Source organism: Lathamus discolor, chromosome 10, assembly GCF_037157495.1.
Source record: "Lathamus discolor isolate bLatDis1 chromosome 10, bLatDis1.hap1, whole genome shotgun sequence".
NCBI lineage: Eukaryota > Metazoa > Chordata > Aves > Psittaciformes > Psittacidae > Lathamus > Lathamus discolor.
In genome coordinates this window covers 12,621,085-12,646,265 of record NC_088893.1, presented here as the reverse complement: position 1 = coordinate 12,646,265, position 25,181 = coordinate 12,621,085, and the positions used below count along the sequence as shown (strand labels likewise).

The 25,181-nt window shown below is 45.3% G+C and overlaps 1 protein-coding gene across 5 annotated transcripts in view; it reads right to left on the bottom strand.

Annotated features, from left to right (window-relative positions):
- Positions 1-24,821, bottom strand: part of EBF1 (EBF transcription factor 1) — a 278,427-nt gene extending 253,606 nt beyond the window's left edge. For 4 of the 5 annotated variants that reach the window (XM_065690402.1, XM_065690403.1, XM_065690404.1 and 1 more), the window contains exons 1-6: positions 23,872-24,821; positions 22,368-22,524; positions 22,016-22,079; positions 21,712-21,767; positions 12,624-12,697; positions 5,591-5,659 (exon numbers count right to left, since the gene is read on the bottom strand). In XM_065690402.1, the coding sequence (XP_065546474.1) occupies positions 5,591-5,659; positions 12,624-12,697; positions 21,712-21,767; positions 22,016-22,079; positions 22,368-22,524; positions 23,872-24,005 (554 nt within the window). In that variant the 5' untranslated portion in view covers positions 24,006-24,821. Of the gene's footprint in view, positions 1-5,590; positions 5,660-12,623; positions 12,698-21,711; positions 21,768-22,015; positions 22,080-22,367; positions 22,525-22,817; positions 23,088-23,871 lie in introns of those variants that run through there. The other variant, XM_065690406.1, reaches the window with a different exon arrangement.
- Positions 24,822-25,181: the final 360 nt, after the last annotated feature.

The following is a 25,181-nucleotide window of genomic DNA, read 5'->3' as shown; positions in this document are numbered from 1 at the left end:
TAGCGATCAGAGTCTCCCATTTATCTCACAAGAGCTCAAAATGCCTTTGGCTGCCGAAGTCATGTGGGAAATGTTTCGGGTAATGCTTCTCAGCTGCATCAATCACAACTAAACCCTCAAGGATGTGTGTTTCAGTCCCTCCCCTCTCAGAAATGTATGGGTTCAGAGGCTCTGCGAGCTTGCGTGAAACGCTCAAGGCCAACTTTTGGCTGTCTGAACGCCCTGCTTAGATGCCCAGAGACAGCATGGGAGACATCTCTGTGCAGTGCTGGGGGTAATCTTCTGTCACCCAGTTTCTGCTCCCTGGACTGCCTCCCTGATGGGATCAGTAACTCCCATCTGGCTCTGGAAGGGGTGGGTACTTTCCAGTACAAGACTCAAGAGAACAGCTGAATATTCAGGCCCAGGAGTATTTTGCACCCATGTCTTGAGATCTGTTAGAACATGTCATGCCTGCCCTCCTGCATGCAAAGTCCACCCAAGGATCCAGGACGAACTGAATCCGCAGCCTCCTGCAGCCCTGTCTCCAGCATGGGCAAGGGGGGAGCAGGACACCAGCACAGAAACCTTTTGCTGACCCCACACAGCAAGGTTCCGGTACCTCATATGGTGAGGGGGACCAAGGATATGACCAGGACATGTCAGGAACTGGGGGCCCTGCAGAGTGAGCACTGCCATAGTGCCTAGCATCTTCTGCCACTCTGCTGTGACACCACTGCTACGATGAGCACATGTCCCTTTAGTTTGGCTGGGGATCAGCTGCGGCACTGATCCCATCCCCTGCAGCAAAGCAATCCTCTGCAGCTCCCTCCCAAGCAAAACCGACCTCACCCTGTCACCAGCACCTCTCCTAAAGCTGGCCAGATCTGCCAGCCCATCCACATCTCCATCACCCTCCCTCCAGGCATGGAAAGCTACTGCAAAATGCATTAATCGCCACATCTGCCTAACAAGTGTATTTGTGGGGAGGGTGAAGTGAGCGTGGTACAGTCCTCTGTGTCATTTTTCCACCTGCCTGGTATTTAGGATGAAAAGATCATCAGGCCCGTAGAATAGAATCCACTACCTGATGACTTGTGAAGCAGTAAAATGGAGACATTGAAAGTCATTCACTCCTCTTTTCATGTCATTGCACAGTGAAATTCTACCCACAAACACAAAGTTTTTCAGTTTAAAGGCTGAAAGATTTCAAAACCATATGCAGGTAAGTTGGCTCCCTCCACAGCCACAGCAGCTGGGTGTGCTGGGGACAGAGGACTGAGAGCCTGGCCGAGCACGATATACAGCAGGTGCCAACAGTACACAGGCATTTCAAACACTAGTAGCAGGTCATGCATTAAAATATACCTTGGTGTCATCTGATAATAAAGCGTAGAAGATATTACAGCCTCCAATCCATGAGTCCCCACTCTTGCTCCATGGACAAGAGCTCTGATTGCACTGGAAATGCATAAACCACCTCTTGAAAGCTAGAGTGAGCCTCATTGCTCAGAAATTGCATCCAAAACAGCACGTGAAGAACTTCAGTATATTGCCAGGCAAGGGCCAGAAAAGACCCTGTTCATCACCATGCTCACCTGCCACCTGAGGGCACGCAGTCTCTACCCGGGGGAGCTCCAGCGCAAAGCCCATTGACTTACACCACAACTAAAGCTTCTCTATCCAAAAGATAGACAGAGGTGAGATTTCTTAACTAGGTCTCATCTGTCTTGGTAAATCTCAGCAAAGCCAATTTCAGGTCACTGTCATCTGCCTGCTTGCGTACTCTGGGAAGCAGCAAAATTTGGGATGAACCAGCAATTGCCAAATGGGTTGGTTTCAGCCCTTTTCCCATGCAAAGTCACAAGCTGGAGGTATATATATAGATATAGGTCCTAAATGCTGAGATTTTTCTGCCACTATATTTGGGATTGCAGCGATTAGTCCTATTTTATCAGTCACTAGGACTCCTGTTTACTGAATGCAGCCATAAAAGGTAAAGAAGGCCCAGCAGGCACAAGTAACACCATTAAATATCAGTCCTGTACTGGTAAATTGGGTTTAAAAGTTTGGAACAGAATGCAGAGAGAAGAGCCTCTTTCCTGAACCAAGGAATAATATAAAGCCTCACTTTCTCCCCTATGTGACTTTTGTCATTATCATCTTTTCCGATTCTTACAAAGCAAACCTAATTAGGAAGCTCTCTCATTAGTCTTCCAGAAAAATTAGCACAGCTTATGCTAATTACTCCTGTAAAATTTAATAAACTCGTTGAAATGGGAATAGTCTAATGAGGTTTTATTTATTGAACTAAGATAACTGTAAGGAAAAAGGTTAGGACACCAGGATATCCAGAGTGGCAATAAAACTACAATTTATTAAATTTCTTCACAGGAATTTTATTGCAAACCTTTTAAATTCAAATATGAGTTACAATTTGAAAGTTAAATCAATCTAGAATTTAATTTAATAACAGGAAGTGCTCTCTGTTTTCTTTAAGCAGGATTACAATACAGCCCTGCCACTGCACTTGTAGGAGGAATTGTGCATTTGTATTGTGACAATAATATCCCTTTTAAAATGAGTTCCTGTTCATCAGATCTTCATCTCAACACATGTAACTGGATTAGTGATAAAATATACAGGCTATGCTAAGAAGATGATTCAGACATACACAGGTTTCCAAGAAACTTCCCTGAAATGACTGCTCTATAAGCATAATAGGTTTATTTTGTTCTCCAGAGAAAATTTAGATCACTACATGAGTATAAATTTCTCTACGTCCCTTTCACTGCTGTATCTGCTGATACTATAATAGAGCAAAGTATAAAGCAATTTTATAATGGATACAGATATCCTGTTTCAAACAGACTTGGGTTTTTTTTTAAATCCCACATTTTGAAATGTACGATTTACTTTTCATATCTAGGGTTTGAAAAAGAATACAACACATGTAACTTTGAAGTTGCCAAACAGCTTCTTTGCCAAGTTCACTAAACCACCACAAAGACAGAGTTCTCTCTATCCCAAGTTTCTCTAACCTCATCAAAGAGAATTAATCAATCCAAAAGAGTATTGCAGCATGTAAGAGGAGGATAGCATTTCCATGTAAGTACATATGTCAAAAATCCCATGGATAGATTCTACGTTAAGCTCTATGTTAGGCCAGAGTCTGTGGATTCACAGGATTTGACGCAAGAGTTAGATTAAATCCATAGGCAAGACTTTATCGGAGCGTAAGGCATGTGGGAGTGCTTTAGCCCAAATGGTAAATGAATTCTCTAAGCTCACATGCAAATAAAAATAGCTAAATATGGTTTTGCATATCAATTGACATAATAGTTCAAAATTGCATGCATGGAGAAGTGACAATGGAGTACAATTAAACACATGTTCTGGCTTGTGCAGGCATTTTAACGTTAGGACAATTCTAAAGGACTCGTTTTAAGGTAAAAAGGCTCCATATAGATCACTTCATCCTTTCCAAACCAAAAGGGAGACAAAAAATGAATAGGATAAATGTCACAAGAAACATCACTAAAGCCACTAACTGTATAAAGCACATACTTATTTGGCCTAAATTGTTTGAACTAGCCCCAGCCAAGAAAAGGTTTTAAGTACCCTACTGGGACAGATGCGAAGCGGCAACAATAGAAGCCACACTAATGCAATCCAGGTAACACAATCCTGTTTCAAAAACACGGGGAGGGCTAATTACAGTACTGCTGAGTCAAATTTCTTATACCACTGCAACCCACAGGAACAGGTCAAAATCAAATGTTATTCAAACCACAGTCATATCAGCCTTCTGTATCAAAGTCACAATTTAAAACCAAGTGAAGAACTTAAAAGCTTAACCCATTCACAAGCCAAGCGTGATTCAGCGCGGGTGGTGAGGTAGGGCTTGTATTATCATCTTCAAATTATGTTTAGCTTGCCTTTTGAAAATAATCTTCAGAATTCATTCCTTTTGCATCAATTTAGGTAAAGACTGAGAAACCGATCACTGCTAGGAGCCTAAATCTGTTTTTTCCATGTAACAGTTCTCCTCATTTTGCAGGAAGCGTGTAACAGACAGCATCTCTGGCTTTCATAATCTAAAATTATTTGCAACTAGTAGTTTTGCATACTAGATAGTTAAACAAAATATTTCTGTAAACCTGCCATTAGCATCTTAACATCTCACTTTCCAGTACAATGAAAAATTCATGTGAATTTTGTAGCTTTCATGTTGCTCAAAATGCCACTCTAATACCATGTTTATAGTGTTCAGCTCTGTACCATGCTTATAAAACACATCTCCATACAGATTTCACTGTGAATTTTTCCCCACACACACTTTCTCTGCTACTATCTAATGCACACAGAAGATGAAAATACGCCTAGTTAAAATAGATATACCTTCTGAGATTTAAACACTTTCAGGATCACTTATTATAGCTAATCAAAACACCTCATATAAGCATCCAATATATGCACTTTCTTACCAAATTCAAACAAGAACTGTAAATCTGGATGAGCACAACGCTAGGCAAGGCCCTGCCCTATCCCTGGACCATTCTCTGTGTGGGGCACCCAACACACCGAACCCTCTACACCCTCTAACATGGATGCCTGGCACAGAAAATACTTTAAACTGAGTATAGCAAACCTTAACTCAGACAATAATGCAAGGAGAAGCACACTATTCTACACTCTTGCCCCTATACGTATAGGTAGTTTCCCTTCAGGCTCCCTCTATTCACAGATTACTGCAAGGGTATTGCTTTCCCCAGGCGATGACAGACACTTTCAGTACTTCATGACCATTTAACTCTTCTTGAGTAATGCTGCATAATAACCAGGTTATTGCACATGGCTTTGTACAATGAGTTTGGACAATTAAAATCTAAAAATGACAATTTGGCTACCATTTTGCATAATTTGCAAGCACAGAAGCTATGCATGGCTCAGAACAACTAAAATAGATATATTGTACTACAGTGATTTACATGGTGATGTCAGATTAGTAATATGGATCTGTTTAAAAACACGGCAATTAAGACAGGCAAAAATGAATTGATCAGCTGACAATACAGTCAAAATAGTATTCCAACCACAGAAAATAAGAGGAGGAAAAAAACCTTACTTTGCAGATCTATTTTTTAACTGGTTTTATGCATAAATAAAAACCTTAAAATGTAGATGGATTGCATCCAACAGAACTACTGTAGCTAAGTGATAATGATTCAAACATTTTTCAAATAAAAGTTAAATATTTATAAGCACCCAACCACATTTCATAAATCACAAACTATTATTATTTTATTCCTGAAGCTTCCCTGGCATAGCATGTGAATTGAGCCACAGAAAGTCAGAAAGAAAAATCTCCTCTTTATGCACATGAATCAGTTACAAGAACTGAAGCCCTCCAAAGAGCAGGTCACTCCATTATCCTCCATATGGCCCTTCCATGGCAATCACAATTGCAAAGCACAACTAATTCAGTATCAAAAACAAAATTTCATCCATACATACTCCTAATTCTTCCCCATTAGCAACACAGGGCAGGTGTTTCATTATAATGAGGAGGGGGATAAAAAAAATGGAAGGAAACAATAGCAGTCCTTACCTGTCAATTATCACTGGATCTGATGGAGTCTCATTTCTGTTGCCACAGCTTTTCTTGTCACAACAGCGGCTACAGAGCAAAAGCGAAAGGATTTAGTGCAACCATTACACTGTAAAATCATCATTACGAACATGGTAGGTTCAAATTGCCGGCTAGAGTTACCGCTCGGTCCCTGCCTGGAAATCAGTCAAATGTAGTGGGTCACATATGGGTTAATTACTATGTTTAACTTCTTGCACAGCTGGTTGGCAACGGAAAGTATAAAAAGAGAGGGGTTTTGCCCCTTTCACAAATAATATTTCAAGGGTCACCCAAAACAGGGAGAGCTGCCTATTCGTAGCCTCTTTGCCATGGGGTTGAGCAGTTGTGCCACATACGCTCACACACAAAATTAGGCACCTTTTTCCCTGCTGAGCCTAGTTTTTACATTTGCTTAACGCTTACGTTACACATCCACAAGATGTTCCTACTTCTACACAGTTCTCAGCTACCAGAAAGCCTCCCCCTGAAATCTGAAAATACAATTATTCTCCAAGAAACACTGCTGTTAATGGAGCTGAAATGCAAGTGCCATTGGCAGCAGCTCTTTCATGCTCGAGCGTGCCTGTTTCCCCAAGTTTTCTGAGCATGTTAACGATCCCTAATGCCATGGAGAGCACAGCTCCAGCGGTTGGTGCCCTGCGTCAGGTCAGATACAAAGCAGGCATGTGAAATATAAGCTCTGTCTCCCAAAGCATTGCTCCATTGCTGACCTCGAGGCTGGGATTCTTTTGAAGTAAGGTGGCTCATTGTTTCCTAAGAGAAGTTATATTGTTGTTTGTGACGATTCCTTGTCAGGGATTATTGTCCATTAGGAGCCATAGATATACTGCAGGTAAGCTCACAGGCAGCATATACATTTCTGCTCAGGGTGGGAATCCCTCCTGGTGCATCTAGAGCTGTGGGTGACATATAGGCTGCCCTGCTCACCCTGCAGCCCATCCAAACCCATGAGACCAAGTCATGGCTACACAGGTGACCAATCCTCAGGCTTCCAGCCACCCCAGGGGGGAAACACCCATCTAGCAAGGAAAGTTCCCATTTGCTGATGTCTCTTGAAACAAAATCCCCCACTGAAGTCAAGGCTTCAAGGAATAAAACAGAAAATTAATCAAGAAGCTCCTGGTCTTCTCAAGCCCTCCTTGGTCCCTCCCAAAGAACTTCTGGATCAAGCTTGGGCAGCTCCTATGCGGCTGCAGGGACCCCATCCCACAGTGACACCAAGTGACAGGCAGCAAGGACCACTTTCTTTGCTCTCCCTGGCCAGACCTGAGCACATGCCTCTATTCAATAAACTTTCTGGTAAACCTCAACCGCACACAACCAGATCTTTGGAAACCACCAAGCTTGTTCCTAATGGTGTTCCAGGGACCTGCGCATTGCCCTTATTTCAGCGGGTGGCTGGCAAGGGCAGCTATGGCTCCCCCTCAGATGAACTATTTTTCTTTTCCCCAGAAGGTGGAAGAACATCAGGGCAGGAAGAAGCCCACAGAAGTGCCACGCTATATAAATAATCCTGTTGGGAATATGACAAAGGTTCTCTTGTGTTGCTGAACAATAGAGTGAATAATATACAGTTACCCACCAAGATTAGCAATAAAGCAAGTAACCACACTAAAGATAACAAAAAAAAAAAAGCGGGGGGGGCCTTTTACAAAACCAGCCTGTTTAAACATGGCTTAAAAAAAAATAAAAAATTTTGTTTTCAAAGAGAGGAAAATACATAATTCTTTTCACCGCAAAAGGCTTCAAGGCAACTATTCAGGGCTGAAACTTTTCACAGTTAACACATGTGCGGTATCTTCACTTCGGTGGAAGTTACATTGTCTAGGATTGCCAAAAAAAACTGCTTAATTTTACAGCACAATACCACAATTGATCCACCAGAAAATGCAGGAGTCTTGGCACCCAGAAAGTATTAAAATTTAGGAAGGAATAAAATATGCTGTAGGTAAATAGTCATGTGGACGTTCGGGGGGCTGTTTTGCCTATAAAAGGACTTGTCGTTGGAGTGCAGCTAGAATGTGTGGGGTGAGAAAATTTACCCACAAACAAGGCAATAAAAACTGCTAATCATTTTTAAATGATTAAAATGTAATTAGAAACAGAGTTGGCACAAGTTAAGACAATGCAGTTCTTGTGACTGAAGCAAATCAGGGCTAGTCCTGACATTCTCACAGCAGACTGGAGGGACAGAAATTGCCACATTTACTCAGGCGAGCAAAGGTTCCCAGGCTCCCAGCACGAGATGGGCAGATACCACCATCCACTTACCACAAGGCTCAGAGGCCAGCACCTTCCTGAGGCACTAACCTAGAGGGAGAAGTGGCTGCAGGGGCCTGGAGATGGGGACACCTCGGACTCACCTCCTGCCACAAGCAGGATGGAGTCAGGCACTGGCCAACGGGGACAACCCAGCTTCAAGAACTGAGTAAAGACTGCATTGCTCATTGGATATCCACCCCATTTGGGCAGGGCTTCCGGAGAGTGCACCCCATAATCCTAAGCAATTGTAGGAGTCCTCACTCCTTGCACTGCAATTTGAGGGTGGTGTGGAAGAGATGCATGTCTGGCACATCCTGCTCTCTGAAAGGAGGCTCCAAATGTTCTTTCATGTTCTAGATAATTAGTTTTTAAACTTTAGCTTGTCTTTGTGGTTTTATCTCCCAACAGCAGAATTGAAGGCTTCCTCTACCCTAGTTTCTCTATGCAGAGAATTAAAACATCATGCAAACCCCGAGTCCGAGACCTGCTTGCCGGAGAAGTGCTTGCCTCAAAAGTTTTACTGCCTACTTAGCACTTGGAAATAAGTTCCTAAATATTCAGCGCTCTTTCTCTTTTCCCTGAAGGAATTTAAAAATTCCCAGGAGCTTCTCCAAGTCACCCAGAACCCTCCAGCTCCCAGCAAGGCTCTGAAAAAGCTCAGGAAGAGGTGCTGAGTGCCAGCTCCTTGCAGCCAGGAGGGCAAGGCCTTGTCCTCTCTGTTCTTCCATGACACCTCTCCCCAAGTGGGGCAAGGAGCCAGGGTTCAGGCACAATGCCATGTTGGCCAACAAAAAAAGCCTACAAAAATTGGTATGTTTGGGGGCAGCTCACTTTTAAAACAAGTAATTCTAGACAGTAATGCAACCTCTTCCCATCACAACCTCATCCTGCTTCTGCATCCCATCTCTGTCTACCCCACTCTAGTTGCCATCCTTGCCATCCCCAGGGCTCATGCCCAAGCCCCACACCATCCCTGTCCTACCCCTTCACAGGCCTCCCCATCTGCTGGCTGCCACCACCACTCCCAGCTTTTATTGCTGCCTTTGTCCTCACCCCAGCTCTCTGGGGACCTGCTGCCTTCCTGCCGTCTTGCTCCCTATCTTCCTCTTCGCTTCCCTGTACTGGACCATCTTTAGCCTGCACTACCCAGCACTTCAGCAGGCACACAGGAGATGGCCTCCTCACCCCAACGTCTGGCACCCCTAAATCCTCTCATCCCCACCCTGGTGTAGTGGGCAGGAGCATCGCTAGTGAGAGGAGCCCTGCTTTGTGTATCTGTGCTTGGGCTTTCTGTGGGGACAATAAACAATGAGAAATGACGGCGCAATGGCATGTGGCCAGCGCAAATGCGACTTTCCAATCACTTAGCTGCCAGGCTCTAACAAGTCGTTAGCAAGTCCATGTGGGAGATTTTGCAGGAGCTCCCAGTGAGGTGGGTTTCATCCTGAAGATGATGCGGTCGGGACGAGCCCTGCCCCAAAAAGGCTTCTCACCCTGAAGCGTGGAGGTGCGGGAGATTCTTGCCAAAACGGCTCTAAGATTGTATTTTACACAGACAAAACCCATATTTTACTCCAACCTCATTCTCAGAAGTCACTGAACCATTTTAGCTGAAACTTTCCAAAGAAAGTCAGCCTGAGGCTGACACCCTGCAAAGGACGTTTCAGCCAGAACAGTTTAAGTTTGGCAAAGCTGTAAGCCACTGAAGGTTTCATAATGGAAATTGTTGAGGCAATATTAACTATAGATGTCCCTCCCCATGCTGCCTACAATACTAATAAATTCCACTGAGGCTGTGAATTCTCCCCAGCTATTAACATTTTCGCCAACAGTGGTTTTATATTTGACAAAACACAATGAAATCCTTTGAAATAAACCACTACCTGAAGCAAACATCAGCCCCACTTTCCTACCACAACCAGGATTCTCCTATACATTTGAATTCTTTGTCTTATCCGTGCCATAGTTGTCGTATACTATAAATACCCAGCTTTGTCACATAAATGCAAAGTTTTATTGTGCAGTTAGCCTTGATAGAAAGCACTGCTGAAAGTTGTTTAGAAATTAAATATCTAAAACAAGCTATTTTAAAATACAGAACCCTCACTATTTCATGTCTGAAATGAAGAAATTTCATCTTAGGGAGAGCAAGCTGTCTTTCACACCATATGGCTAATGGTAGTGCATAGCAATTAGCTGGGCTGATTAATGGGGAACAGACTCTAATTTTATGCTTATAATTGAGGCTGCATTTGCACCCCTGGTGCAAATTCAGCACATCCCAACTTCCACTTACAACAGGCAAGAAATCAAGAGAAACAGAATGGTGTGGAGAGAGGGGTTTTTTTTCTCCTTCTAGACCCCTAAAGAGCATCAGATTTGCAATTTAAAAGAGTGTTAGCAGCACAATAGATGACAGATTTGCGCAATAGGGTCAAGCGGCCTGGTAAACAAACAGCACCCTCTTACACATGTATAGGCAGAAAAGGAAATGGGTAATATCTAATATGAGCTATAAGACATTTGAATATGTCTCCCCCACCCCGTCAGGCACACAACATTTGCCTACTATGGTCAGATTATTATTTCTTTTACTACTCCTCTACCTTTTGGTTATGAAACACAAGGCAGCAGCTAGCAGCAAACAAATAGAAGGAGAAGAATAAACCTCCTGATCCAGTCAATTTTTAGAACAAAGAAAGTGTAAAGTGCTCTAATAAAGGGAAAGACGGCATATCTTTCCACATTCCCAGAATGGAAATAATTTTGTCTCAGTCAAAGTATACTGAATGTCCGCAAATCTTTGATGTGGGTATTTGCTCCTCTGGTGAGAACTCAGCCCTCCATAGGAAGTTTTAATTTACTTCTTACTCTTTATGTTTCTAAAGTGTTAGTAAGAAAATTAATACGTTGAAGTAGGCAGTCTTTACCCTTGCATGGATGGCTCAGAGTGGCTGGCAGATGTAGTTCCTACCTCAAAAACCTTATTGTTTAAGTATGAGGAACGAACAGCAGTTTCAGACCTGACACTGCAGGCACTTGAGCATGTGCTTAGTTTTACTCACATGGACGGTCCCACTGCTTTACTGGTTTACTACCAGAGAAAAGCTAAGTACACACTTCAGCCTTATCAGGTCAGGGGCCTCCTGTAATATTTCCATGAATTGTTCCTAGCTAGGTATCTAGTGTGAAAGTGGTGCTAATTGGGCCAACGAATTTTAGGGCAATTATGAGTCGTCGGCGGGACAGGGTTTCCATTGGGAAAGGGAGAACTGGCCCAGAGTCCTCAAGCAAAGCAATACTGCAGCTCCCAACAGTAGCAGAAGCTCTGGCACCCCTTGGAGATACCCGTGCACTCTGATCGTTCTTAGACTGCAATGGGATATCTCTGGTTTCCTGGAAGAAACCAAATCATGAATGAAGCAGCCTGGAAAAACACAACATGGAAACTGAAATCCCCAAATGCTGCAAGGAATAATTTGGAGGGGCTGTGTTGGGTTTTACCCAGGCTGGCAAAGCAAGCGGAGCAGCTCCTTCCCTGCTGGCATCGTAGGGTATTGCCCTGCAGCAAGTTTTTATCAGAGAGAAGCTGCCATGGAGGATAAAAAATGCAGCTCCCCAAGACAGAAAAGAAATAATACAATAATAAAAAATAAAAATAAAAATCAACCAACGGAGAAGTTTCCATCTGAATACTTTTTTCTAAGTCTGTCCCCCACCAGGAAACCCTCATCCAAGTTTCTTCTCTTAGAAGTGGGTACTAGTTTTTACCCTCAAGTTACTCCTTTTTAGTAAATGCATTTTGTAAAAGTTACAACGCATGCAATGGCATTTTTACAGTCTTAAAACAACTGATTGTAACAATGAGCTTATGCAAGAACGCCTCGTCTTCCACAAGGGAATTATTTTCTGCCATCAAATAACATGTAACAAATGATTTTTTCAGACATTCAAAAAATATCCACTAACTTTAATGGGACCGCGAGGTCAAGCTCTCCTAGGTGATAGAAGGTTCTGTGGGAAGATGCTGCCTTCTCTGCAGTAAAAGGGAAGTAGAAGAGGCTTCACCTATTTCAATCGTCCACAAAAGAGAACGAAGCAGCTGCAGAAGTACCGTGTTCAGGAGAGAAGATATTTGGCTGTCCTGAATTCAAGTGACCAACCCCAGGCAGGCATGTTCCGGGGTAGAGAGCACAGGGCAGAGCCAAATCTGCACGGGGGCTTTTATAGAAAACCAACAGGAAGACATCTTTTGCATGGAGGAGTATCACCTGCCCCGCTCCAGCTGAGCAGGGACCTTGCATGAGCAGCAACTGGGACAAGACTGGCCCTCCTGACCTCGAGTCTTCATCACATCCAGAGAAAAAATACAGAAATTACTATTTTGTCATTCTACTGAGGAGGTTCTGTTGGGAACTGGGGGCAAAGACGTTTATTGCTAGAAGACTATAATCGACTGTTAATTTTGGTGAGGAGACCTTTTATGGGCTACAATGTCTAAATGAAAACCAGTAGTGTTCTGCGAAGAATAACTCTTTATAAATAATTGAAAACTAGTGTGACGGCTGAGACCTTGCTGCTAATTACACAAACCGAACTGGGTTATTTTGGGATTGTTTAATGCAAGAAAGATAAATTTAGGTCCGAAAATAGCTGCAGGTTCAACCTAGATTTTGAGAGACAGATTCATCTTCTCATCACTAATTAACTGAAGAGGGGTATTTCTTACCTGCACATTATTTCATGCGTGAGCAGAACTCGGCACATTTCTGGGTTCTTGTCTTGGCCTTCATATACTATCGCCTAGAAACAAAACACATTTTTAGCTGTGCATCAAGTTGGTTTTGGAGTAAACAAAAACACATCACTGTAGCCAAAGGCACAGCCCAGAGTTCTGAGCCACGCTGCAGGCTAAAGGGACAGTGTTTCCACTGAACCTGCTCCGACGACTTGCAGTTGGAAAACAACAGAGTGCAAGTACAGCTAAATTCCCTCCTCTCCGTGGCACATCTCTCAAGCAGTGTGTAGGAAGGGGTTTTTTAGTAGTCAAGACAACCACAATTTTCTTTTCAATTCAGAATAAAATATAAACCTAATAGCATTAAAAGAAAAAAAAAAAGGGGGAAAAAAAAAAGGCAAGGCTGGGTATACTTTGGGCCCTATTCATTAAAAAAGAAATAAAAATAAGGACAGAAAAGAGAGTGCTCATGTATTTTTAATTACAAAAGCTGCACAGCCCAAGCATTTTCCTGGTAGCTCCTGAGAAAGCGCCTGGGCCTGATTCTCCCGTTGAACCTCATGATCCACCACTTCCCAGAGAGCGGCTCTGGAGTTACAGGGATATAAATAAGTGAGAAGCAGGCCCTACCGGAGCAGAGGATACCAAAACAAACCGAGGATCAACCGGCTTGGGAAATTTGACTCTGAGACAGCACAGGGAGAATCCTTAAAGTTGAAACTGTGGAAACACTGCGTTCACATTGCAGGAAGAGTTTACGTTTGCAATGCTTCCAGCAGTAGAACCAGCAGAGACAGTGAGGGATCGGCATACACACTAAGTGGATTAAGCGCTCGCAGCCCGCCCAGTACAGGGTTTCCATCTGATCATGACAGAGTGATATTTTCTAACCACCCCTGGTCCCAGGCACCACCCCCCCAGCAGCAAAATGAAAGTGTAAAGAAGTTGCCTTTACAACACCATCTTTGGATGGCCTTGAAGAGCCTAAATCTTTTAGGGTGCCACTGTAGAGATAGGATCAATGGTTAGAGCCCCAGACTTGGAGGGATGACCACCCCTACATCTGAGCATCAGCTTTACCCTAGACCTTTTCAGTTTGTAAAATACAGACTGAAACAGAAGAAATTGGGGGACAAACTCTGCAAATAAAATTATATCTGGTATGGGTATACATAATGCTAACTATAAACTATATATTGAAAACAAAACCCAAAAGTATGCTATGTGGATGAAATACATTTTATGGAATGAGACCACTTTGAAATGGAAGTGTAGAAAACACTGAGGAAAAAATAAGTTATCTTATTTGTGCAATATGTGCTGGAATAATATCATACAAACTGCTTCCCCAGTCCTTACAGATATAACCCACCAAGGGTAAGAGGTGCTGTACCTGCAAAGGGGGCACAGATCTCAGGACATACAAATCTGAGGAAGCATGAGCTGATTCTTGACACCATTTTGATAGTAACAAGCAATATTAATATTATGCATTATAAAATTATTTAATGATTAAAAAAAAAATCAGGAATGGGGCTGTGTTAGCTTTGCTAGCTCTAATTTTTTCATTTCTGTTTTGCTACACCCATTCCCCTGAAACCTGAGAGCCAGTGAGTTTTTTTGTTGATAAAACAGAGGCCAGCGGTGTCATTGAAGCTAAGAAGTAAAGAATCTCATTCGACTTCTACCCCCTCATTCCCACCAGTGAGGCACAAATCCTGTGAACCCAGCACTCATATAAAGGGGACATAAAAATTGTCACAGGATGAATGTAGTCACTGCAGCACAGACACCAGCAAAACCCCTGACACCAGCTGGGACCCCATGTCCCTGCTCAATTGCTCGCCCACACCTTGAGGCACTTCCACGTCAGTGCCCAAGACAGCTATAGATGGTTTGCAAGAAGCCCTGGAAGATCATCCGTGTGCTACAGCAGGAGGTGAGAGAAACTCTAACAATCCTCATTTCCTGCATGAAAGGGGAAGATGGGCAGAAGCACCTTCAGCCAAAACCGGGGAACCAGAGGAACCAGCTGACACTTGATGGGGTTGGTCAGTAGGGACACTGCGAACATCCCAGAAAACCCCAAAATCAGGTCCCCCTTGGCAGTTGGACAGGCCAGGCAAGGGAGAAGCTCATGACACTTTTCGGACTTAATCAATAATTAAAGAATAATCTGCCTCTGAGAGTGCAGAGCATGTGGGTAATGAGCAGATCTACCCCTGAGGCCACTAGTGGAGACAAACACCTCCAGTGCCCATTCACCTCTAGACAATCACAGCATGATCAGTGCCTCAGAGAGGACTGCTCAACTCGGCCCGCACTTCTTAAAACTTTAAGAAAATACAATAAATTTACCCACTATGGGTTATCTTGTTGCCAGTGAAGCCAAGGAAGCGCTAGAAATGACAAACCAGACCACAGCATTTACTTTCTTTTTTTCCCCTCCCCTCTCCCTTCCTGCTGCTATGCTTACTTAACCTCCAGGTACCCACTTAAATAACTCAACTAAATAGCAATAATGAACGGGCAGAGTCAACACTGTGGTACATAATCACCTTGTCTATTGTGTTTAGCATCAGTGATCCCTTTCTTTGCGTGCATGACATTCTTCTGCCTTCCTCTAACGTTACGGATTTGCTTTTCACTTTATTTGCATTTAATTACCGATGTTGCACCCATCCACATTGTGTTTTCTCCGCATTATGCACAGATACTCCTGCATACCCTATTCCTGCTGGAATTCTTAGGGAATTCTAGGAAGCAGGAGGAATTGCCGAGTTCATTTCCAAGCAGCTCATCCCCAATTCCCATTCCTATGCCCTAATTTACTTGTGCGAACGGGTGTGTAAAGCGCCAACTGTTTACTTCCATGAATGGCTGCCTGAGAGCATTGCAGATACTCTGCACTCTTGCAAACTGTGTTGCTCTAAAGCACTAATTCTACAATTAGTTTCAAGAAGGAAACAGGAACTGCTAAAGTTTCAGATCGTTATAGCTGCCAGGAGTATTTTTACAGGAAGGGTCTACAACGTTGTTGTTGTGAAGATTTTTAACTGCAAAATCTGAAAACCTGCGCTATTTAAAAATACATATTTTATTATTATTGTTATTTTTTTAAAGTTCAGTCTTTAAAACGGGCTGATTGCGGCGGGATTCCTTGTCGTGCTGACGCCATCGTGATTTTGTCAAATAGGGATCACATTAATGAGAGATAAAGTGAAAGTTATAGTGTATAAACTTAGACCGTAGCAGAGCTAAAAATAAGCCTGCAAATACACACCAGCGTTGCACAACAAAACACCAGAGAAGGAAATGCACGACTGTAAACTTTGCTTTTTTCTTTTTGTTTACTTTGTGTAGTTTAAACTCGGTGTTGTTTCATACGTGGTGCAAAATAGCGTTGCTTCTCATGAGCAGCTTAAATATTTCCCCACAAAATTCATCTTCCATTTCGGTAAACCATTACTCCCCCAAGTAAGCTTTCTACAAGAAGCCCCAGTGAGTAACTATAACTCGGGCACCAACCGACTTAAAAAATGAAACCCCGAAAAATTAGCGTCAAAATAGAAGGCTTCTTCACTTCCATTTAAATAAAGCGGCATAAAAAGTTGAATCAAATGCAATTCACTGCTTGCCAGCAAATGAAAATACTAAACTGAGCCCATCGCAGTCACTTCCAGATGACAAGTGCGTTCAATGGTTTGCTTAAACTTTACAGCTATGAAGTTCATTAAAAAAATATAATAAAATGAAATAAAAGGAAGGGGGATAATATAAAAGTCAAGAGCACAGTTCTCATTTAAGCCACTTTTTCCCCAGTAAAGATGGCAGGATAGAGCAATAAAAGAGTTGATGAATAAGTTGGAAAAATATAAAGCCAGATTTTGTCCTTAACTATTCCTGACTAAATCCAGATTTATGCTGATACAAGTGAGGCAGGATCATCTCATGGTGTCAGTTTGCCAGTCAAGCAATCCTGCTTTCCGAACTGGACGAAAAACAATCTTGAAGGAATGAGATCATGGTCATTATATTGTTCAGTTATGGCCTTGATTTCAAAAGAGTAAGAGAAGGAGAGAAATCAGCAACGTGCACCGAAATCCACTTGCTTTCAAATTCCTCATCTGCTTCACAAAGTAAAAACTATCTCCATTATTGAAATAAAGGAGAAAGAAAAACTTGTTTAAAATGAGGGTCCTTTCGAAAACAGAACTAGAATGATTTGGAATGACGTATACAGCCATACACACAGAGAGAAAATAAAATCCTGGCCCCACCGAATTCAATAGGAGCTTTGCAATTGACTTCAGATGGGCCAGAATTTCACCCAGAGAGGATTAGGCTTGTATCCGCTATATATCTACGCAGAAAATACTGTGAATTACATTTATTTGGCTTTGAATACTTAACCCTTAATCACCCAAGCTTTTATTCTTTCCCCAGGCAGAATTTTGACTCATCCCAGTGAGGTTTATCCCAGACAAGTAGCACAGCCCTCGGTCCTGGGCGAAGACAGTTAGTTCTTGCTGTCTCTTTCAATGCACAATTCAGAAGCATCTAATTATTTTATGCAGGCTCCCTCTGCCTTTGATACACAGCCTGCTTATCGACGTATTCACACAAATTAAATAAATTTATCTCTCCTAATATGTTCATTTTTAATGGTTTTCAAACATTCACATGGAAACAGCTCTAGCGTAAATATCCCAGAACAAATGGCTGTATATTATACAGGAGGGAGCAGTTGGGCTGCCAGACTGGGAATGCACCAGGCCATCTGGCTCAGGCAGTCTCTCCAAAATCCTCAGCTTTGTTTTCACCCTCAGACTCCAAACAACACATTTTCCACTGTGATGAGTTTACATTTTCCCAAACACAGGTCCTGATCATGCATGCAAATTCCAAACTTCTCCATTCCTCTCTGTACAAGAAAATTAATATCACCTGCGCTTCTGACATCTCACCAAAGGCACAAGAAAGCTGCTAAAATCTGGCGCAACGTAAACTTTCCCCGGCACAGGGGTTAGGTTTTGTTTTATGTTTGTGTGAATTTTCTCCGAGTGTGCTGAGGCTCCTCTGAACTTATTGATAACATTTTTTTTTCCATGCGTGTAGCTGCCAAGAAGGGCCGTGCTATGCACAGAATAGAGAGCTGATCAGATGTCTGCAGACATCAGAGAATGATAGAGAAGTCAACAGAAAAAAACATTTGCATCCAGAGTTAAAGTACTGGGGAAAAAAGCAAAATATAAACAGAGTCGAGCTCTGAAGGAAGGATTTTGACTCATGAGGACTCACTGCAATAGACAATAGCTATCGTGCAAAACTTATGATTTTTAAGATGCCTGAGCCATATTAGCATCCGTTATATCTTATGGATGAGAACGGCTGAAGAAAAAATGGGAGGGGAACAAGTATTGCAGATTTATTTCCTCCATCTTTCCTAATAGCGAAATATATCAACTTTATGAAAATACAGCTGAAGAAATAGAAGGCATCTCCTCTCTGTAAATACATTAAAAATCCTTAGACTGGCCTAAAACCTCCGTTTTTATTAGAGCAGACATATTTCACGTTTTTCAGACAATTTCAAAATGCATCATTGTTAGAGCCAGACCTACTGCAGTAAGAGCTGCTGCTTTACGGAAAGCAACAGCTATAAAGTTTGGGATCCTACAGGGTTTTGAGCACATTAGGAATGCGATCCCAACATAAAATGAGGTGCCAAGATAACATAAAAGAAAATGTAATTAAACCAGTATTGACGCTGAATATTGTTACTGTAACCGAAAAGAACTTCCCTGCAACAGTAACGATATGTGCGTAGTATTCGCAAATTTTAAATGACAGGGACACATTCTGGGAATGTAGCGAGACCCCTGAAAGACACGGAATTCCTCCTGTCTTACCCAACACTGCTCTGGAGCCATCACCAAAGGCTAAGCACGTTACCCCCAATACAACTCGAAATAATGCACTCTGAGACCGATCCTGCCCGAGTTTCCCATTCGGAAGTCCCACAGCCCAGGCTACCATGAAGCGGACATGCGGCAAGAGCTCATGTTTTGCGGTAGCACACACAGAGGTCACACCTAGAGCCCAGATCTGCCCTGGGATGCGGTTCATAACACAATTCTTGGTCCTTTCAGTCATGCCACTCTCTAGCCCTGCTTCCCATACCGCATCACTGCAGACGGAGAATAGACAAGCGCACACCAGGACACATAGGTCTCTGTGCTCCACCTATGAAAGGGCTCTCACCATGAGTTTCTTAGTTGGGTACAGCCACGCAAACAAATCCCTGACTTATTCAGATCAGGAACATCTATACATACACAGCATCTAGCACAGCAAATCCCTGCCTGTCTACCTGCAGTTATAATACATGCTGCTAATGGGATATTTATGTTAGATCTATGAATAGCGATCCTCCATACAGAAATCTGGGTCTGATTTGCAGGATAGGTTTTATTTTATTTTACCTAACTTAATAATCCACGATACAAAACCTTGCAATTTATAGCTGCGAGACAAAGAGAATACATTTAAACCTGATGTGTCCATGTTTAGAAAAAAATGCGTATTTAATATGAAGAGCCACGAATACTTTCCTGTATGTTCTGGGGAACCTAACTCACCCAAGCTTTGCTTCTGTGGCATTTTTCATTTGCCACAAGAAACCTCAGAGTAGCTGTAATTTCAGTCTGAGAATTTACAATTACTGAGTGTGTGAACGTGCATGTGAGAGTATCGAGAAGATACTTGCCAGATGAAACATGTACGCTTCTGCAACAGTTTCATTTAAAAGTAATCATTTCATTATCCAGTTTGTTCTGAGCGTCATGCATTAAAATACTACACCTTCAAGTAGACTGACAACACATTTAACTTTCATTAAAAATTAAAGAATTTTCAGACAGTCTTTGCAATATTTAATTACAGTTTGATGATTTGAAAGTTACTCGAGATCTTCTGTATAATTCACTGTCGTGAACTATAAATGATATATTCAACGTTTGGGTGAGCTTCTGTCATGTGTTGTACTTCACTTCCTAATAAGCATTCATCCACCAAAGTGATCCCAAATCAGAAATAATTTCGCTTTCAAAAAAGGAAGAGTTAAAAAAGAAGAAGAGGGAGAATTCAGCCCCTGGCCCCCCAAAAAATCTGGGAGCCACACATGCCACAGTTTTGACATGACAATGCCCTATTTTTCATAAGCAATTATAGTCCTGCCTAATGAAATTATATACATGAAATTACTGCGTAAGCAAATATGTTTGTGTCTAAAATAGCCCTTCACTCCCTGTTTCCTAACCTGAGTTCGGAGAGCTTTTGTCCATAAATCCTTCCTTCTCAACCCCACTGCACTTTCCCCAAAATCTGTAATTGGTACTAACTTTGTTTTCCTAAGACTTCCTGAAATCAGACAGACTTTTTTCCTCCCTCCTTCTTCATTGTGAATGTGCTTTAAAGCTACATGGTAGGTTTTACAAATAAACTGTATCTCGGGGTTTTTTTCCCCCTTTCTCTCCAAAGACCCTCTGATGACTTGATAATAATGAAAGACCAAGAGGTCAAACAGTGCCTTAGGATGAACTCTTCATATGCAAGATGCCTTTGTTAAGAAAATTATTTTGAATCCGCTGCTCTACATGAGTTCAGGGCTCTGTTTTCGGCAGGGTTATGAGCAGAGGCTTTTGCATTTCCGTAACGATAGGAGAGCTATTTCGAGATGATATTTATTGATAGTCTCTCTCATATGAAATACATAAGCTCCAAAAGGACTAAGAGTTCATATAGCAGGAAGATTTGTTACTTTTAGCACAAACGAACCAGTTTGTGCCTGAAAAACAAGGAATGGCAGCAAATGCTTTCTCAAGATTTGTTATGAAGAAGAGCATGTTGCTGCTGTTTTAATTCCTGCAGGGAATGGGCTGTGTTTGGAAGTGTGTAGTTTAACAGAGTTCAGACACATAGCGGATTGTCTGGTAAAATTCATCCAAGTTCCCTTTTTCTTTTTTTTTTTTTTTTTTTACTGTTGAAAGGCAATCTTCAATAGCAGGAAAAGATGTTTTGGGACCATCAAAGAGAGTTTTCTAAAACAAACTCAGCCCTTAGAGCTTTATGTTTTGCTGTAGAGAAGAAATACAAGCCAAGAGTTTTTTTCCCTACAGACAACATACAGGGGCTGACTTTTCCTATCGGTACAGAAAAAGCTGGATGTTTTTTCCTAAATAAAATTAAAGAATTTTCTTTAACAAGTACAACAGATTAGGAGGGGGGAAAACGTATCTTAAGGATTAAAAGGCTTAAGAGCAACCCCAACTATTTAAAAGAAACAGAAGAAGAAAATGTTCTGACAGAAGCAGAAGAATACACTGGAGTAGCAATGTTTTTAAAAAAGGGAGAATCGATTCCTTTGGATACTCCCTTTGTGAAAATGCTGTTTTCCTACAGGAAAGTATATTGTACAGGTAGGCACACGCCGGAGGCGAAGCTAAGGAGCAACTTAAAACTAGGGGTAAGCCACTGCCGGGGTCTGACGATCCGCAGCCCGACACGCGTTTCGGGGGGGGCTGTTCCGACAGGCGAACGTGCCCCGATCTGATCGCTCCTTTCACCCGGGGCCCGGCGGAGGCGCGAACACAGGACGAACGGACAGACAGACGGAGCCCCTGCGCCTGGGCAGCGGCTGGCGCTGACGGAGCTCGGTGCGCCGGGGGAGCCCGCAGATTAATGCTTATTAATTAAGCTGTAAACTCGGCCCCATCCTGAACAAGGGCGGCTGGAGCATCGCCTTTAGGAGCGCCATTTTTCGGAGCTCCCCAAGCGCGGCGGAAGGGAGGGTCCAGCGGGGACCCTCTGCACAGCCCCATCACCGGGGTTGGCCCCGCAGCCCCTGCCGCTGCAGAGCGAGGACCCACTTCCCCGCAGCCTTTTCCCCTCGGTGGCAGGGCCACTCCGCTCCGGGGGCCGGTTTCGCCTCCGCGGGCCGCCCCACTGCATTCCCTGGGGCCACCCCGAAGGCTGCCACCTCCCCAGCACCCCTCCGCGGGCGTTCCGCAACACCTACCTGCTTGGTCATGGAGTCGATGAGTCGGACGTAGAAATCCTGCTCCGTCCTGATCCCTGAAACAAGGCACAGGTGTGAGGAGCGGGATCGGCCGGAGGCAACGCACGAGGGCTCGCCAGAGGGCTCGGGCCCGCTGGGGCTCCTGCTCGAGGCTGCCCAGGTCCCAACAGCGCTTGGCCGAGGCCGCAAGGATGCGCGGGGCGAGGGGAGTAGTGGGAAGCTGCTTCCCAGCCTCTCGTGGGCTCTGCAGCCGAGGAGGCAGCAGGAGGTGATGGGGCTGACACCGGGGGCTCCCAGCCCTTACCATTGCTGTAGAGCAGCTGCAGGCGATAGTGGATCCCGTTGTTGGTCTTTTCGCTGTTGGCTTCCTGAAGTCAAAAAGGACACGGGAGGCCGGAGGAAAAAGGAAGAAAAAAAAAAAACCAAACATATGAAGCTTCTCCATCACTCACACGTCGGCTGTCCCCAGGGGTGGATAGGGCGGCTGTCACCCCCTCTTCCCTGCCCCGGGCATAGCAAGGGATCAGGGAAACCCCCTCCCTGGCTGTCCTTCGGGACCGGGCAAGAGCCAGGCGCCAGGGACGCGGCCCCGGGGAGCAGAGTGGGGAGGGCCCTATGAAGGCGGCCGAGCCCCAGCGGGGTGCAAGGCTACTCACCTTCTCCTTCTCCACGAAGCCCACGAAGGCGGTGCGCTCGATCTCCACGGGCTGCCCCTGCCGGTCGTACAGAGCCAGGACGAAGTGGAAAAAGTTGGACTTCCTCAGGTTGGAAGGAGGCTGCTTCTCGAAGTGAGCCCGAGCCAGACCCACTCCGCTGGGACCAGAGGGACGCGGGTTAGCGGCAGCCCCGACGACGCGGCCTCACATCCCCTTCTCCACCCCCACAGCCGGCTCCCGGTCCCGTGCCTTCCCCCGCCGGGCCCGGCTGGGCTCCCCCGGGGCTGAGCATCCCCCACATACACAATGAGTCCCCCCGGGGCTCTTCCCTCCGGGCAAGAGGAAAGCCGTGCGTTGCCACACTGAATCCCTTGTGCGGTCGGGAGCGCGGCAGAGCCCGGAGCCCATCCCGCCCTCCGGTGATCCCCGAGCCGCCCCCCCAGCACCCACCACCCCTCCCCGGGGGCCGTGCCCGCCCGCCGCCGGCCCCGCATGGAGAGGAGCCGCGCTCAGCCCCGCCGGCGCGCTGCCCCGCGGAGCGGCATCGCTCCTGCCACTTCTCAAAGTCGGCTCGGAGCTGTCAGCCCAGCGCCCATGTGCCTGATCTTTCAGTTTCGGTCCTGCGAGCTTTCCCTCCCCTGGCCGGGCGGTGGGTAAACAGCCGAGGAGACAACTTGAAATATTTCAGGGTTGTCCCTGCAGAAACTTTCCCTTCCTTAGAGGGCTCCAGAGGGAGGGGTGCGGGGCGAGGTGGGAGACACCGGGAGATGTCAACATTAAACTGCTGCCGGCTCCAGGGCTCGGGCTGCGAATCCGCATCGGGGTTTCCTTCTATTTTTTTCCTTTTTCTTTATTTTTATTTCCTTTATTTTTTTTTTCTTTCTTTCTCAGGGAAAAGGATGAGGAAAAGGGGAAATGAGAGAAAGCGAGTCTGGGCACAGCTTCGCCAAACCTACCTCCTCTTTAAAAGGATTTCTTGTTAAAAATCTAAGATAAGTGGCAGTGGTTTTACAAAGGGACTTCGAATTAAATTTCTCTCCGAGAAAGCTTTGCAAAACTCCAGCTTATCGGAGGAGGAGAAGGGAGGCTGTTGATTCTGGATAGGATAAGAGAGAGAGGTAGGGAAATATATTTTGGATACCTCCGTGCTCAAGTCGCTGCTTATCGGAGGAGGAAAACGTTATTTGGAGATCTTCAGACTAAATCAGCAGCAAACATAGTTTTGGAAACTCCTTCCTCCCCGCTAACACAGTGGGCTGGAGAGATTAAAACACACCTATTCTCACCTAGCGAGGCTGGCTGCCTCCTCTGCTGTCATTATCGTCATTATCTGGCAAAAAGTCCTTGCTACGGGACAGGAAGAATAAATATTTAACTGGCCACTTCTACGCGAAGCTCCCTGCTGTTAGCAGAGCTCCAGAGCCGGCTTTTGGGCTGGTGCAGGGGGGAATGCGCTGCCTGTGGGGAGCCGCGCTGCCGGGGCGCGGGCGCGGAGCCTGCCTACCTCTGAGCGGCCGTGCTAGCGTCCAGGACGCCGGCTCCCTGCATCCACGTCCGCACCGCGTTCATCCCCGCGCCGAGGGGCTCTTCCTTCATGCTGCTCCCACTCCGCTGGATGCTTTCCTGAATCCCAAACATGAATCAGAAACAACAGCGCAAATCTTCCTTCTTTACTCAAAAAACCAAAAAAAGTGATGAAATCGCCAGCGGGCTGTTATACAGGGGTTTTGCTCTCTTTCTCTCTCTCTGCAGCTGATCTCTGGAATCAAAGCAAACCAGAGAAAGAGAACACAGGCACGCACATTAAGGAGAAAAAAAAATCCAGAGGCAATCAGAGCCCGGTTTTGTCGCTGCTGTTCGCTGCGTGTGCAGTTTGTTTGGGTGCGTGGAGGGGCTGGCGGGGTGCTGGGGGATGGTTGCAGCGCTCGCAAGCCGGAGGAGTACTTGAAGTCCCTTTTGTATGAAAACCCCCCTCGGATGGCAGCAGGCAAAAAAAAAAAAAAAAAAAAAGGAAGAAGAAGGAAAAGAAAAAAAATCTCAGATGCAGTTTAAGAAACAATAGGACGAACGGGAGCTGCGGCAGGCTCTGCTACATCAAGTGTCATTTTCCAGTGACAAGAGAGGCAAGTTCCCCCCCTTCCTCCCCTCTCTCTTTTCTTTCTTTTCTCCCTCTTTCTTCTCTTCTCTCCTCTCCTCTCCCAGCCGAAGAGCTCGCTCCTCTCTCCTCCCTCCTTCAGCCGCGCAGGAAGCGAGTTGCCGGAGCCGGGCGCACGCCGGGAAGGGAACGAGAGGGGCGCACCCGCGGCGGCGGCGCGGACGGACGGCCGGAGGGAGACCCTGGGGCTCCCGGTGCCCCCTCCCTCTCCCGCAGCGCCGGGCGGACTCGCCGTCTCTCCCTATGGGAGCCACTTTGACTGTCCCCGCCGCCGAACACGAGCCCCGCAGCCCCGGCGGGCGGGGGGCGGGGCCGCATACACCACGCCCCCTCATTTGCATCGCGTCAGCGCTCCACCCCCACGGCGCAGCAGCCAATGGCTGACCGCAAAGAGCCACCGCGGGGGCGAGGCCACTCCCGTCTCATTAGCATAGCCCCGCCCAGACGGCCCGATCGGCCCCGGGGAAAGTTGCCCCGAAGCCCCCCCGGGGCGGGGGGGGGGCACCGGCACTAACGGGATCTCGCCTTTGTTCATGGATGAGGCGGCGGCGCTGCTCGAGGGACCACCGGGGCTTGGGGTGCGGACACCCCACTCCCCGCACCGCATCCCCCCCACAGCCCCCGGGGCCGCCCCTCGCCTGGAGGGCTCCGCTCTCCCG